The sequence below is a fragment of the Ascaphus truei genome, chromosome 16 (assembly GCF_040206685.1).
Source record: "Ascaphus truei isolate aAscTru1 chromosome 16, aAscTru1.hap1, whole genome shotgun sequence".
NCBI classification, from domain to species: Eukaryota; Metazoa; Chordata; class Amphibia; order Anura; family Ascaphidae; genus Ascaphus; species Ascaphus truei.
The window spans coordinates 36,569,244-36,585,511 of NC_134498.1; the positions used below are offsets into that span (position 1 = coordinate 36,569,244).

At 46.2% G+C, this 16,268-nt stretch overlaps 1 protein-coding gene across 1 annotated transcript in view; it reads right to left on the bottom strand.

Annotated features, from left to right (window-relative positions):
• GPC3 (glypican 3) overlaps nt 1–16,268 on the bottom strand; it is a 294,690-nt gene that overhangs the window by 83,744 nt on the left and 194,678 nt on the right. Inside the window, exon 7 of the mRNA XM_075573174.1 lies at nt 3,235–3,397. Within this exon, the coding sequence (XP_075429289.1) occupies nt 3,235–3,397 (163 nt within the window). The remainder of the gene's footprint in view (nt 1–3,234; nt 3,398–16,268) is intronic.

Genomic DNA, 16,268 nt, shown 5'->3' on the forward strand with positions numbered 1-16,268 from the left:
GCCTTTCAGTTTCAAATCAATTGTTCAGTCAGTGTAACTCAGCAGCTACAATGTATTCTTATATTACTAAGGTAACATTATTTATTGTTACATTTTACAGCTCAAACTGCTGGGAGCATTGGCAACACATTATCACAAATAGGAAAGTATTGCAAAGATCTTGCACTGCTGGGGAGGTGGGCTAAAACCTGCTATAGAAATCAAAGGTTGCTTTGTATATTAAAACTCATTACAAATGGAATTAAGAGTTGAGTAATAATAAAATAAAAAAATGCCGCAAGTATCTAATACTACCGAGCTGATTTATTTAACAACACATGTAGGATATTGCTTGGATTGCTCCTTTAATGCGGATGTTTGACTCTCAACCACACATGCTAGATTCCCATTAACATGGTACGGTGCTTATAGCATAGCGAGCGTGGTTGTGTTACCTCTACTATGCTACAGAGATAGACTGGAGTTCTGGAGAAAGAGGCATTTCACGTGGCAGAATGGGGAATAGGATTCCTGAGCTTCTCTTGTTGATTTTCCACCCGTGCAAATAATTGATTAAAAAAATGAAATTGTTGGTCCCACACACGTCAGTATGTCTGTGAGACAGGTTAACCTCACACCGGCCGCCCTTTTTCTCTCTCACCTCTACCACGTGCACTAAAATGAGCTTACACCCTTTCGCATAACACCCCAATTACGTGGCCTCCAACACGAATACTTTAATTAGATTGCAAGCTCTTCGTGGCAGGGACTCCTTTTCCTCAATGTTACTTTTATGTCTGAAGCGCTTCTTCCCATTATGTGTTATTTGTGCTGTTTGTTATTTATATTATTAGGTCACGTGTATTGCTGCTGTGAAGCGCTATGTACATTGATTTCGCTAAATAAATAAAGATATACATACATGCATACAAGGGATTTATTAACACCTAGTGTACCTTGTCCCTCAGAAGAATATACAAATCACCCAAAAAAAAAAATAACGTAGCAAAACGTATCTAAAAAAGAAGGCAACCATTGAGTCACACCAAAGGTGTCAGCCGAAGGGCGGCCAAAGGGTGTCGCCGTCTGCTGCCGTTACAGCTGCTCTGTTATTGGCCTTGGGTAATTGAAGACTTTCCATCTTCGCACATGATCTGCTCTCACAGCTCTACTTCCACATCATCCCACTTACTTCTTCCCCATCTCCTATCATTAACAAGCAGTTATCCGGCACACACCAATTTTCTAACCCGCTATGCATTATGTTTCCACTTTCCCTGCCTTATATTGTAAGCTCCATGGGGCAGGGCACTCCTTACCTACTGTAACAATGTATGTTTGTTATGTTATTGTTTTCGTCTTCCAACCCTATTGTACAGCGCAACGGCATATGTTGGGGTGTTATAAATAATAATAGTAATAATAACGGTATGCAGGTTTAATTAGAGCTCAAATATAGTACTTATGCATTTTTTCAATTTAATATAACAAAAGGGTGTTAGCGTGCTAGTTTAGAAAAAGAAAAAAAAGAAGATTACAAAAGAACTGATTGAGTCACCTGTGCTGAAGCAGGAATATCCTTAAAACATGACCTGTTGATGGCCCTTGAGGGCTGGAACTGGCCACTCCTGTCCCAGAAGGTCACAGGTTAAAGATATGAGGTTCACACACAGAGTGTACCCCCCCCACCCCCCCAGTTGCATCTCGAAATGGGAATCTCAGACCAGAATCTTTATACCCTCAAACTATTTGATGTGTGAGAGACTCCAGATCCTTTGACGGGACTGTAGGGGTTTTGTCTTGACAGTTGTTTGTCACTTTCCCTTTATCAGGGACACTTTCATGACCTGAGGTCTGAGAGGGGGAGAGTTACTTTATTTCAATTTTAAATTGAGAGTATAAAAAAAACCTCAATAACTCTCCCCAGTAATTAACAAAAACATGATACCAGGGTCATCATATTGATGGTAACACCCTGTACATACACATATGTGATTAGGTTCTTTGAAACCTTGAGGGTGAGATTAAGTACCTGTCATAGCGGTATTCTATAAATGTTTACATTGTGACATTCTTGTAAATTCACAGTTCACGTATTTGAGCATATCATCACAAAAAGTTGTACAGAACATAAACTATTATTTTAATCCTACTTGCCTGTAATAATGAAAGATATACTAACCCCCGGGTAACACCTTGGAGTCTGGTTTTAAGTGATTATTATTTGTAGAGGATAACATCACTCAGATCTGGGTGCATGCAGAATGTTACCCTATCCCTAGCTGTCATTTTAATATAACATTGGTTACTGAAAAAACATAAACTATTCCGCTGATTACTTTATTACATGGGCCTACGAATGAAACCAAAGCTTTGATGACACAGGCCCCTAGGCCAGGCAGAACCTAAACATATTTACAGAAGAAGGTTAATCCCCTGGTTTCCATATTGCACACAATATTCAACACCTATGTGGCTTTATCGTGACACTGGGACAAACTCACAGTAATGTTTCTATTTACTACTGCCCAAAGGGGATAACTGTACTTCTGAGTTCACTGGATAGCACCCACCCTCTCAAGACATGAAGTAGACTGCCAGAAATCGTTTGGTGCTGGAAGACATCTTTTAATGACTTGAATGGGCTAGAAGGTGTCCTCTGGCATTGAGAGGTGTCTTGTGGTCCATAATCTGGTGCCCCATCCTCCCAATTCCAACCCCATGTGATAATAGGGGTTCACATCTACTCCCCTGGACATGGCAGTCCAACTCTTTCCCTAGCACCCCCTCATCTCACTTCAGACAGCTGTATTCTGCTCGGCCTTCATTTGAGATAGACTTAAGATGACTGGAAGAATGGTAGTAAGGTAAGGGTTGCCAGTACTGTTGGTCCTGTTTCGTTCACTACCTCCTCTGGAAACCTCTACCTTCAAGTCATTGAGCCTTTGAAATCATGGGCTTTGATTTAAGAATGACCACTTCTTCACATCCTTCTGGCCCTCTCCAATCCAGACATTAAAAATTAAAGTTTTCTTTTATAACAGGACCTCCCCCAAATAATCTTCTTCTTCTTCTTCCTTATTTCATAGGAACTCTAAATTTAACAAAAGTGGTCTTGACACCTCCTGAATAACAACTATATAAAAACAATTTAATGTAACCTTTCCATGTCTGTCAATTAAAGCCACATAATACAGTTTCATTCCAGTGACTTCAATTACTTCATTTGACGGGGTTAACTTTTTTCTGTCTTACCTGGTACAAAACGCAACTGATTCCTAAGTCTTAGTACACTTTGTCCAGAACCACCGTCACATTCATCTTCATCGTCACAGTCACCACTTTCCGATTCCTCCTCCTCCTCCTGCGTTTTTCTACCAGCAGTTTTTCGCCGTTGAGTAGACATTCCTTTTAATAGCTAAAGACATTGAAGCAACAGCGTCATTAAAGGATAAGGGTATACTGTACATACCAACAGGTTGTAACACTGACTATCAGGGGTGACATCACCCAGAGGGGAATAAACAGCCATCATGGTCTCCTAACTTATAGAAACCTAACTCTACAGTGACTGATTAAATGACGGGTTCTAGGTCATGCAGCTAGGGAGAAGGAGCGGCTCTGTGAGTAGAGACACTGATGGTCACTGACAATAACACTGAGTTTGTATCATAGGATACATATATAGTTTTACCTTGATAAAGTGCTTCGGCGTGAAACGCGTATACCTGGGTAACTTGCCTCCGTTTTTTACTACGATTTATTAAAATGATATTTTATACCTATGGGAACACACCTCTCTACTTTTTCACAGCTAACCTTTTGGTCGTGCTCTGCCCTTTTATTTCTCTATTTGCATTCAGACTACTCTCCTAGCGGATTGCACACAAGAGTGCCCCAGGACCAATGGGAATTAAATTTGGACGCTGCACTGTAATGCGAGTCCTTCTGTGAACATCACACAGCATAACAGAATTTCCTGAGATGACTGAAGTAAGGTATGATTTGTTTATCTTCACGCTGGCACCTTTGGGCACCTTACTACAGTGGACTGTGGGTTTTTTCAGAAAAGCATCATTGGTTTACATACCTGGTCATACATTACAAAAGGATACCTTAGGGGCACTACATGTTAGCTTTATGAGGTTGCAATACCAATGTGTCTGTCAACTGTTTCTGAGAATCGCACAGTTTTTTGGATTTTGTATCATAGGAACCTGGTTCGATTCCTGGTGTCAATTCCTTGTGACCTTGGGGGCAGTTTACCTCCCTGTGCCTCAGGCACGAAAAACATAGATTGGAGGCTCATCTGGGCAGGGACAGTGTCTGTAAAAATTCCTATGTACAAAGCTGCTCAACTTGCAACCTGTCATTCAAGATGTAGGTGGTACTAACCTTTTAGAGACCCTTCAATAATAAATGAGATTGAAAGATTCTGGATAAAACACCAATAATATTTTAATTGAATAATTCTGACTACAGTACAGTATCTCACCAGAAGATCCCCATTATAAGATACTGTCTCTATGGAGTGACTGGTACATGCGTGCCTTATGGTCACCTCAGGTTCATGAACCAATTAAATAACATTTAAAGGTGTCGTTTTAATAAAAAAATAAATGAAGACTCCATGGAAAGTAATAAGACCTCTATGGTGGAGAATGAAAGTGACTACCTTCCAAGACCCACTTTAATAAGCCATTATGAAAAAGCTTGTCTGTAGGTGACATGTTAAAGTTTTTAGGGGGTGACAGTAAATAAAAATATCACTTCTGAGCACATTCACATCTCAGGTCTGCAACTCTGCTTTTCGCCATTATCTCTTAGCATACAGTGCTTCCACTGCAGCCAGGGATTCTGGGAAATGAGATGCAAATCAGGCTGCAGTGTTACCTTTTGCTTCATGTCCATTTTAATATGCCCCCCCCCTATCAGGGCCAGTGCAAGGGTATTCAGCATCCTAGGTGAACCTTCAGCCCTGCACAGACTTTCAGTTTATTTAATTATAGCCCCATTTTCTCTCACCCAGCTCCTTATCCTCTCTCGTTTCACTCCCCTCTCACTCTTCCTCTCAACCCCTCTGACTCCTTAATCACCACCCCCCTCCTCAATCACTTTCCTTTGCCCCTCCTCTCACCCGCACCTTCTCCCCTTCCTCTCTCACCCCCTCCTCCTCTCTCTCACCTTCCTCTTTCTCCTTTTCCTCTCTCATCCCCCTCCTTCTCCTCTTCCTCTCTCACCCCCTCCTTCTCCTTTTCCTCTCACCCCACTCATTCTCCTCTTCCTCTCTCACACCCTCCTTCTCCTTCTGACCCTCTCTCTTCTTCTACCCCCTCCTCAACCTCCTCTCACCTAACTGGCCTCAGTGGAGCAGGGTAGCAGAGATGGAGGATGGCGGGTGGCATCAGGGGAAGAGGATGGAGAATGGCAGGAGCAGGGCAGCAGAGGAAGAAGAAGCGGGCAGCTGTGGGAGAAGAAGACCATGTGAGCGGACCAGGGCGGCACAGGAGGACAGTCGGGGAGGAGCTGAGCTGTAGCAGCGGCAGACACAGGAAGTCAGTAAAGAATTCAGTGTTGGACCGTTGGGGTGCACTACTCCTCTGCCACCCTGATCCGCTCCCATGTGCTCAGTCCTCATCTCCTGCCGCCGCCCGCGATCTTCCTCCTCTGCTGCCCTGCTCCGCTCCCGTGGTCCTCCGTCCTCTTCTGCCGCAACCACCCGCCATCTCCCTCTTCTGCTGCCCTGCTCCGCTCCTGCTGTCCTCCTTTTCCCCCTCCACCTCCCGCTGTCCTCCTCCTCTGTCCTCTTCTCCCGCTGCCACCCGCCATCCTCCCCCTCTGCTGCCACCCCCAAAAGTGTGCCACCCTAGTCGCCTAGTGATAGCACCGGCCCTTACTCCTATAAACTTATGCCTGCCGTATTACACCGCTTTTCAGCACTGCCTGGGTTAAAGATGTGCAGAGCCAGTGACCCTACTAGGGGGTGACAGAATCCCACCACAGTAAACCCTGACATTTTGTTCTACAGATTTTCTTGTAACTTTCTCCCGTTTTATGGCCAAGGCAAAGTTTCAAAATATTGTTTAACAATGCATGGATTCAATCAAAGGCAAATATTTCTGAGAATTGTTTTAGTAACAAAATACAGGATGTGTCCAACACTGTAAAAAAAAAAAAACCTTAAATTGTCATTAAATTCTCTGTTTCTGGGAAACTCCCTACTGTGGATTTGGAAGCAGTTCCCATAACACACATTTACGCATTTAAACAAATTTATCTTCATCTTAATGGATGCATTGAAAGTTGGGTTCATTAAAAGAAGGTGAAAATGTTATAATACGGACACACTGCAAGGATTTTATTAGGGACGTAGGATCGCCTGAAAGTTGGGGAAATTGAAGTGAGTATTTCAGCAGCTCCCGCTGGGTATTCAAGGGCTTGTCACCTCTTCCTGTAAGAGCTAAAAGATGTTACACTGAAAACATGCTGTTTCCTGACATCTACAAAGAACATTTTATGTTTTGTTCCAACCCTAACAGATCATATTTCTTTAATGCTGCAGAGATATATTTTTTTTAATAAACCATATGTACCCCATGTGGCCGCTGATTTCACTATGGCCTATGGGATATGTTTAATGTGTCGCTGTTAAAGAAAAAACACATTTCACTGGACATTACACTCAAAACCAATAAGAAGAATGGCAGAGGTATAACCTAGTGATATGTCAACTTAAATGGCAAAACGGTTAGCTCCTCCTAGCCTTGAATGTGTGTGATGTGCTTTCTGGTTTCTTTTATTAGTTTCAGGAGATGTCTCAATGTCTTCTGTATAACCCAGGGGTGGTCAACTCCAGTCCCCAAGCTCCCTTCCCCGCCCCACCTCCCCCACCCAGTCCCCCAACAGGTCAGGGATTCAGGACAGCCCAGCTTCAGCACAGGTGGCTAGACCAATCTCCATGCTATGTAACACCCCCTAACGTCCCCACCCTCAAACCTTAATTCAATCAGCTGAGCTACACCACGTTCCCTCATTCCCTATAGATTACTGGTGGGCAACAGGCGGCCCGCCGAGACTTCGCCTACGGCCCCAAACCTCTCTTTCCCTGGTCCCTTCCAACTTTTGGCCCGCGGCATGAGCATACGGGGGCAGGACGTAGGCCCAGGTTATGGTGCCGGCGTCGCGGTGTGCACACACTTGTGTACGCACACCCGGCAAGCACTCTGCTTTATTATCTTATGAGACCTACCCCCGCGCCTGCGCGTCTACAGGCGGACAGGCGCGTTGACGCGGCCGCGTTTTGGTAATACAACAAATTTAGTATTTTCAGGTGGCTGCCGTGGGACGTCAGCGCACGTGACCTGGTTCAGCCAATGAGGGCGAACCAGCTTCATGACGCGTCCGCCACGCCCCCACAATGCGCCTACGATCTCCTGCAGGCAAGTTCACAAATCGCTTGGGCTGCAGGAGTGCGCGCGGCGGCGCGCTCGTTCTCACGCGGCCGCGCAGGGACAATAATCCCCGCCTAAAACAGGAGCGGAGCTGCAGGCTGATGAGAGAATTACAGGAGAAGTAGGAGAGCTGAGATGGGAGAGACAAATTGAGAGAGAGGGGGGGACAGTGAGAGTGAGGGAGAGAGAAAGGGGGGAACAGAGAGAGAGTCAGTGAGCGGGAGAGTGGGAGGGATGGAGAGCGATAAGCACACACAGGAAAATAGATCGGTTCAGAGAGAGCGAGGGCGAGAGAGATCAGCACCGGGAGAGGAAGGGTGAGAGAGATCAGTACAGGGAGAGGGAGGGGGAAAGAAAGTTCAGCACAGAGACTGGGGGAGAGATCAACAAAGGGAGAGAGAGGGGGGGGGATATAGATCAGTACAGAGAGAGGAGAGAAAGATCAGTACAGAGAGAGGAGAAAAAGATCAGTACAGAGAGAGGAGAGAAAGATCGGGAGAGAGAGAGATCAGCACAGAGAGAGAAGTGGAGAGATCAGCACAGAGAGAAGGGGATAGAGATCAGCACAGAGAGAAGGGGAGAGAGATCAGCACAGAGAGAGAAGTGGAGAGAGATTGATCATTCACAGAGAGGGAGAGTAAGAGAAATGTTATACAAAGTGGTTATATGGTACAATAGAAGTATATTTTTTCTAAAGAGTTAGAAGTGAATTTGTGAAGTCATTTATTGTACTGGAAAGCACCGAGATTCATTGACAGTCCCTGTGGTCTCTTCTGGAGCAGGATAAACCTGGCCTGTTTTCCTCAGCTGCAATGTTAAAAAAAAAAAAAAAAGTAGGGGGTGATGAAGAGATTTGTACTGTTGCAGATTTACGCACCTTTTTCCTCTTAACGGTTTAGTAAATATAGGATGACCACCCCTTAAAGCTCATTAGCACCTCGTTAAGAAAAAAACAGGCATTCAAAATAATGCTACTCTTTGTACAGGAGTAAGACATCGTTATCATCGCCTTGTGTTTGAGTGAATACTGTGTTATGATTAACAGCCATTAAATGAGGTTAATGTCACATTAATGAGCCTAACGGAACTTAATGAATCTGGCCCTTAGACTGTAAAATGCTACACAGACTCCTACACTAGAGTGATTAACATCACGCTTTAAAATAACACTCACACAAGAAAGGGATATGTGATAATGCATTGTCTGCACTAAACAATGCCTCCTTGGCATTAGATGGGGAAACCATTAAAAATACAATGCAATTACTAATTATTGCCTTACTAATTCTTCTGTATCTCTCTGCTGCCTTCCACACTGTTGATCACCCGCTTCTCCTGAACACACTCTACTCCATTGGCCTCCATGATGCAGCCTGGTCCACATCCTAACTATCCAACCACTCTACTGTTTCCTTCTCTTCACTCCCTCGCTCTGTTCGGGTCCCACATGGCTCTGTCCTCTCACTCTACACCTTCTTCTGTTGGTGAACTAATACAATCTTTTGGCTTTAAGTATCATCTCTATGCCGACGACACACAAATTTACCTCTACTCCCTGTACCTCTCCCCCTCTCTCCTATCCCGTGTCACCACTTGTCTCTCCGCTATCTCCTCCTGGGTGTCTCACCGCTGCCTGAAGCTTAACATGTCCAAAACAGAACTAATACGCTTTCCCTCATCCATTGCCACCCCTACACCCAAACTCTCGCACACTGTCAATAACACCCGAATCTCATAAACACCTCAACCGCGGTCTAGGAGTCATCTTTGACTCTGATCTCTCCTTCATTCCTCACTTTCAGTCCCTCACAAAGTCCTGTTGTCTCCAACTCCGAAATATCGACAGGATATGCCCTTTTCCTACTCATGATGCAACTAAAATCCTAATTCACTCACTCATCTTGTCCCGCCTTAACTACTGCAATCTTGTCCTCACTGGCATTCCCCTGGTCCTCCTGTCCCAACTCCAATCCATCTAAAACCCTGCTGCCTGGTTCATCTACCTCACTCACCGCTCCACTTCTGCTGCTTCACTATGCAAATCCCTAAAATTGCTTCTCATATGCTGTAGAATCACATTCAAACCCCTCGTAATGACTTACAAAGCTCTCAACGACATTGTCCCCTTACATCTCAGCCCCAAATATATCCCTAAATGCCCTCTATGTTCTGCCCACCACATCCGCCTTATCACTTCCTCTCACTCCCAGCTACAAGACTTCTCCCGTGCTGCCTCCTCTGGAATTCCCTGCCATGTACCATCAGACTCTCCCCCAGCTTTCAGACATTTGAAAACTCACATTTCAAGGAAGTCTATCTGGCATAACTCTAACATTCAACTCCCCCACCCCCTTTCCCCTCCAATCCCATTGGGATCAGCTATGCGGCTGGACCAATCTCCACGCTATGAAACACTCCCTGACATCCTCACTCTCAAACACTAATAGGATCAGCTGTCTGGTTGGACAACCTGAAGTATACTCCAACCTGAAGTATACTCCATCCAGGGCTGCTTGGTCTTTTGCGGGGCTCGGTGCACAGGCTTTTGCCTGGTCCAGCGCGGCAACTCCTCTTCAGACGTCATGGCATCATGAAATCATGGCGCCATATGGTGTCACGTTGTCACAGCAACGCGACGCCATGTCACGGGTTCATGGCAACGTGGTGCCATTTGACGCCGTGATGACGGGACGCTGTAGGAGGAGATGCCGCTGCACAAGGTAAGATAGACTTACACTGGCAATCGGTTTAATTGTTGTGGGGAAGAGAACGGGCCTCTGTATGTGCGGGGCACAGTGCAGAGGCACCTATGGAACCGCCATTAAGCCGGCCCTGACTCCATCCCACAACGAGCAGCCACTTTACCGTTTTGATTCAACATTGTCCCTCATTCCCTCCAGCTTGTAAGCTCTCACCAGCAGGGCCCTCATTACCTCATTATCTGTCTGTGCATGTCTGTCCTTATTTGTATTGTATGCAACTGTTTATGTAATTACCAATTGGTGTCCCCATTGTACTGTTCTGCAGAATATGTTGGTGCTCTACAAATAAACAATGATAATAATAATAATAATGCAAACATGGTACATATGTAAAAAGTATTTCCGCTACACACTCACACCTGAAACCTTCATGTGGACGTGGGCAGCGCACACACATCCATATGAAGGTTCCGTTAATAGAAGACGGAAAGTGTCTACAAGAGTTCATTTTGGAGTGAACCATCTCTTGATGTTTTCCTTCTTTATCTTTAATCATGGATGCATTCTGAATATCTGGACTAATATTCTGATTAATTTCTCCAAACAGGTATGTGTCTGTATGCTGACTCCAATCAATTGAGAGAGAATTGATAATCTAATTAACTATTTGGTGTGTCTGAGTTGATTAGGCAAAAACCCTCCCTTAAGTGTTAGTCAAATGCATGTGATTAGGGTACTTAAGTCAGTGTAAGGCCTCGGTCCCGTTGCGCTCGGTGGCGCGGGCGGCCACACGCAAGTTCCCCACCAGCAGGGGAATCCTGCGGAGCCAGTCCCCCCTACACGCTGTGGCGCGTCAGCCGCTATGGGATACAAGAGAATGGTGTTCCCTAGCGTTGACGCGTCACGTGGTGTGGCTGTGAGCCAATGGGAAGGGGAGGCTTCGGGAGGAGGAGAGGCTTCGGGGAGCGGGGAGGAGTGTGGAATGAAAGCAGCGTGAGTGCCTGTCTGTGTGTGTGTCTGAGTGCGTGAGTGCCTGCCTCTGTCTGTGTGTGTGTGTGTGTGTATGTATGTGTGTGCCTGAGTGCGTGAGTGCCTGCCTCTGTCTGTGTGTGTGTGTGTATGTATGTGTGTGCCTGAGTGCGTGAGTGCCTGCCTCTGTCTGTGTATGAGTGCCTGCATCTGTGTGTTGCTTTACTTACCCGAGCCGTGGAGGGAGGGGGGGGGAGAGTAGCGGGTCCCTCCGCTCAAGCCACGCCCCCCCTCCCGCTCAAACCTCCCACTCCCGCCCACCTCCCGCTCCCTACAGACCGCATATCGCGGTCTGTGTATGTCAGCGCCCCGCCTGTCTGCAGTGCGGGTGCGCTGACTCTGGGAGCGGGGCCTTAGCCTAACTTGGCTGTGTAACATCAAAAGAGTCACATCATAAGTGTCTACAAGAGTTTATTTTGGAGTTGAAATTGGAGGTGAAGATTGGAGGAAGATCTGGACTCTGCATTACAACTTTGCAACTGTGACACATTCTCTTTTAACATCTGTGATTATTTGTTCATTTTTATCCTCAGTTACCTGTGAAGTCTCTCCTCCTGCATCTCACTATGCCCTCCCTACTGCTTTTTCTGTTTACTGTTTCCTCACTCCTTTGTGAATGTCTCTGTTCTCTCCAACTTCCCCACTGCACCATTATTTATACACCCCTCTCCCAACAACTTCTATACCTCTCAATTAAAAACACCCACGCAAATCCTCTATTGACACCCTCTATCTACTCCTTCCCACGGCTGGGGATCTCCCCATAGCCTGAAGTCAGACATACACACCTGATCTCACTCATGCGTCCCTGCCATGTCTTCCCCTGTAAAGGGTGTTAACCTTTTCATTTAACACTGACCAGCCTTAAATCTCACCCTACAAATCAAGTATCCCAATAGCCTGCACTCCCAATTGTCCCACACTCGGTCACTCCAACCACCCATTGTGACCAAGCACTGCCATCTACAGCACTTACTCCCTCACCTGATGTCTCTGTAAGTTTCCCATTAAACCTCTTAGATTGTAAGCTCTTTGGGGCAGGGATTTCCTTTCCTATTGTCTGATTTTGCTACACTTATTGTATAATTATAATTCCCTGTACTGTATTCTTTGTGAAGCGCTGAGTACACTTTTGGTGCTATATAAATAAAGACATACAATACGGAACACACAGCCTGCCACAGGTATTGGGAGATTACAATTTAATTGATTGTCAGAATAACTCGCATATACTGTAAATGTTCCTTCAAATTGTTTTCTCTATAGAGCAGGGGGGTGGCCAACTCCAGTCCTCAAGGGCCACAGATTGAGCCACCTGTGCTGAAGCAGGGATATCCTGAAATCCTGACCTATTGGTGACCCTTGTGGACTGGAGTTGGCCTCCACTTCACCTTTTTGATATGACCTGCTCTTTTTTACCATCTCACTTTTTTTCTGTCACAAATAGCTATCACATTTGGCACACACATTTGCTTTCAATATGTTCAAAACAGCTAGACTGTATGAACAATGTAAATGAAATGGCCTAATGGGAGAAGCGGCTCAGTGAGTAAAGACACTGACTGTAAACAAATAGCACTGAGCTTGCAGCAGGGGAACCTGGTTCAATTACTGGTGACCTTGGGCAAGTCACTTTATCTCCCTGTGCCTCAAGCACCAAATAACATAGATTGTAAGCTCATCCGGGCAGGGACTTGTGTGTGCAATAGTATTTTTTTTTTTACTTACATTTTTATTAATTGTTTCACAGGGTATGTGGGGGGGGGGTATACAAAAAAAGATGGGGAGTTAGGGGGAGAGGGAAGGCTACCGTATTTGTATATATACAATATGTTGTCTGTAACATTCCTATGTGCTGCGTACCACGCACTGTACTGTAATTGTGAAGCACTTTGCGTCCCATTGGGAAAATGAAATAAAGTTATTATTATTATTATAAAATGTCCTGACTTCAATTGATAAAACAACATAAGGAAAGTGGAATATACTTCAATATACTTTGATTACCAAACAATATTGGTACTCAAAGTGGGACTGTACTTTAAACACAGTGTACTGTACAAAAATACTTAAGTGCCCAAGAAAATCGACCACAATTAAGCTGTCCTCAATGCCCTTTTCTTCTCTAAACCATGTTAGTCTAATAAATTGGTTTCTCCCAGCCGGCAGCTGCCATTATAAACATTACTGCCGTCTGTTTTTTAACATCTCCCTGCTTTCAAACTTGTAGCCTGTGAGTAGTGCTCAGTATTAGGCCGAGTCCATGGTCCCTGCTGGCGTGCTGAGGCGCGCTGAGGCGCAGGGAAAGCGGGTGCTTTCCCTGGCCTTGCGGTTGCTTACCACACGCGCTGTCAGCAGCCGTCAGGGAGTGGGCCGGGGGCGGGCGCGTCACTGGCCGGGGGCGGGCCAGTGACGTCACGGAGCTGGTTCGCCCTAATTGGGCGAACCGCTCACGTGACCGGCCTGTCTCGCCGGCAAGCGGGGGAATTTAAAATTCCCCTAAGACCTGCGCTTCCGCAAGCGCGTGGAAGCGCAGGTGAGCCCCTACTAAAGCCGCTCTAATTGCGGCTGTAGGGGCTCAGTGCTGAGCGGGAGCGCGCGTCAGCACGCTTCCGCAAGCAAGCGCCAAACATGTCCGGGGCCTTAGGCTTCATCCAGGGTGATAATGAGCGGGCGCGCTCGTGCTGGCCGTGATGAAACACATTGCTACAATGTGTGTGGCTAGCGTGAGCGCCTGCGCATGCATGGCGCTTAGCTGCTTGCAGAGGCAAGCAAATTTGATTATGCCGCTCGCTGGTGCGTCACGTGAGCGGTTCGCCCAATGCCAGCTCCGTGACGTCATGGCAGCACCCCCCCGATACCCCACCCACCCGCGGGCACACCTAGCTGGCCATAAATCGCCCGGCCCAACAGAGCGCGTGACGTCACCGCGCACGAGCGCCAGCGTGCTTACTCCCTGCCTGGCCGCAGCCTTAGTCTGCACTGTTTTACGCAGTAGCTTGTTACATTATATCTGACGGAGGAAGAAGAGGCTTGATAAGGAGGCGCTGTCCCAGGGTGGCCACCTCCTGTCCCCCAGCGCCACCCCTGGGACTCAAAGACTGAGCCACCTGTGCTGAAGCAGGGATATCCTAAACACCTGACCTGTTGGTCCGCCCTTGGGGACTGGAGTTGGCCACCCCTGTGCTATACAAACACAAAACAAAACAGATAGATACATGGACGAAAACAATCGTGGGACACATTTTCCACTTTACCGATACTGATTACCATGCTCTAAAGTCATTTAAAAGAAATATTATAGGGATAGTGTAGACAAGACTTCAAAGGACTCGTGTATTGTAATATTTGATGTCCTTACACTTGTGTTTTGATTTATGCACCTTTTTTTTATCATTATGATCCCTGGTAAAAGTAATTACACATAGAACTAAAGGAGAGATCATGTTGAAGAATACATCTTGAAAGGCTCTGGGCATTCACATCCTGTACCCTGAATATGCTTCAAAGAAGAGTCTTTGGTAACCGAACAGACCGAGAGCACGGTGCCCTTATTTTGCGGGGAGGAACAGAACCTTTGCATATGTTCGGTACAAGAAACAAAGTGACAAACAAATGCCAGAGACTGTACACATTGCACTAACACGTTTGAACGCCATCGCCAAGTAATCTGTCCGGTGTTAAATATGGGTTATTCATTTTGCTAGACCGATGGTATGTCCTGTTTACTTAAAAACAGACAATCCTATGTGTTACTTGTGGCAAAAAGGGGAAATGTTTTCTTTAATGGTTTATTTAGAAATTATAAACACACCAGTTACCAGTTGATAAGTTTTATTTAGGGAGTGCTCTCTGTGATTACTGTTTACATTTTAGTGTTTTCCCTCCTATGAAAAATGATCAGTTCTGCAAGTCCTCCCCGCCTTTCCCCATTATCACCCAGCATACAGCACTTCCACTGCAGCAAGGGATTCTGTGACCATGCAGCAAGCTTAAGCCTATAGGGAACCATGTTAAGAATGGTTATTGAGGCAAAAAGTGACACTGTGTGCTCATTTGCATGTCATTTCCCAGAATCCCTTGCTGCAGTGGAAGTGCTGTATGCTGGGTGATAATGGGGAAAGGCGGGGTTGCAGACCTGCCTAAGACATGTAGATGAGCATACAGTTATATTTGCATATTTGCTTTCCTGTGGAGGGTTTTTGTCACTTTTTTTACTCACCATAACTTAACTCAGTATTATGGTTTAGCCTATCCCATAGCCTCTCTTGCATTCCCAGTAAAATCAACCCCACACTGATGAGACCCATCAAGGTCGAAACGGCTGTCTGTGGGTGGTTTTCTGGGTATGCACCTTAACCCTGGCTGTGCTCAAAGCTGTGACCATGCAGCAAGCTTAAGCCTATAGGGAACCATGTTAAAAATGGTTATTGAGGCAAAAAGTGACACTGTGTGCTCATTTGCATGTCATTTCCCAGAATCCCTTGCTGCAGTGGAAGTGCTGTATGCTGGGTGATAATGGGGAAAGGCGGGGTTGCAGACCTGCCTAAGACATGCAGATGAGCATACAGTTATATTTGCATATTTGCTTTCCTGTGGAGGGTTTTTGTCACTTTTTTTACTCACCATAACTTAACTCAGTATTATGGTGTATATATATATATATATACACACACATACACATCTTTATACTATATTAGTGAAAGCACTGTATGCCTGTCTGGATGTCCGGTGTCCCTAGGGGAAATCTCATTGGTTCCTTGGGCCGCCCCCGCACACCTCTCATTGGCCTGAGGCGGAGTGACGGGCCAAAGGACACACAGTGTCACACACACACACACACACACACAGTGTCACACACACACACACCTCACCCCCCCCCCCCCCCCAAGCTCATCCCCCCACCCCAAGCTCACACCCCGGCGCCGCTACAGTCAGCGGGGAAGCGGAGCGAGCGCCCGGGACACAGCGGGGGAGCGGCCACAACACGCTGCCTCCCGCCTCACATCCACGTGGGAGCGGCCGCAGCATACCCACGGGCCTCGCCGCACGCTCCTCGGCACCGCCTCACCTCTCCCACCCCCCCTCACAGCAAAGCCCAGCCTCC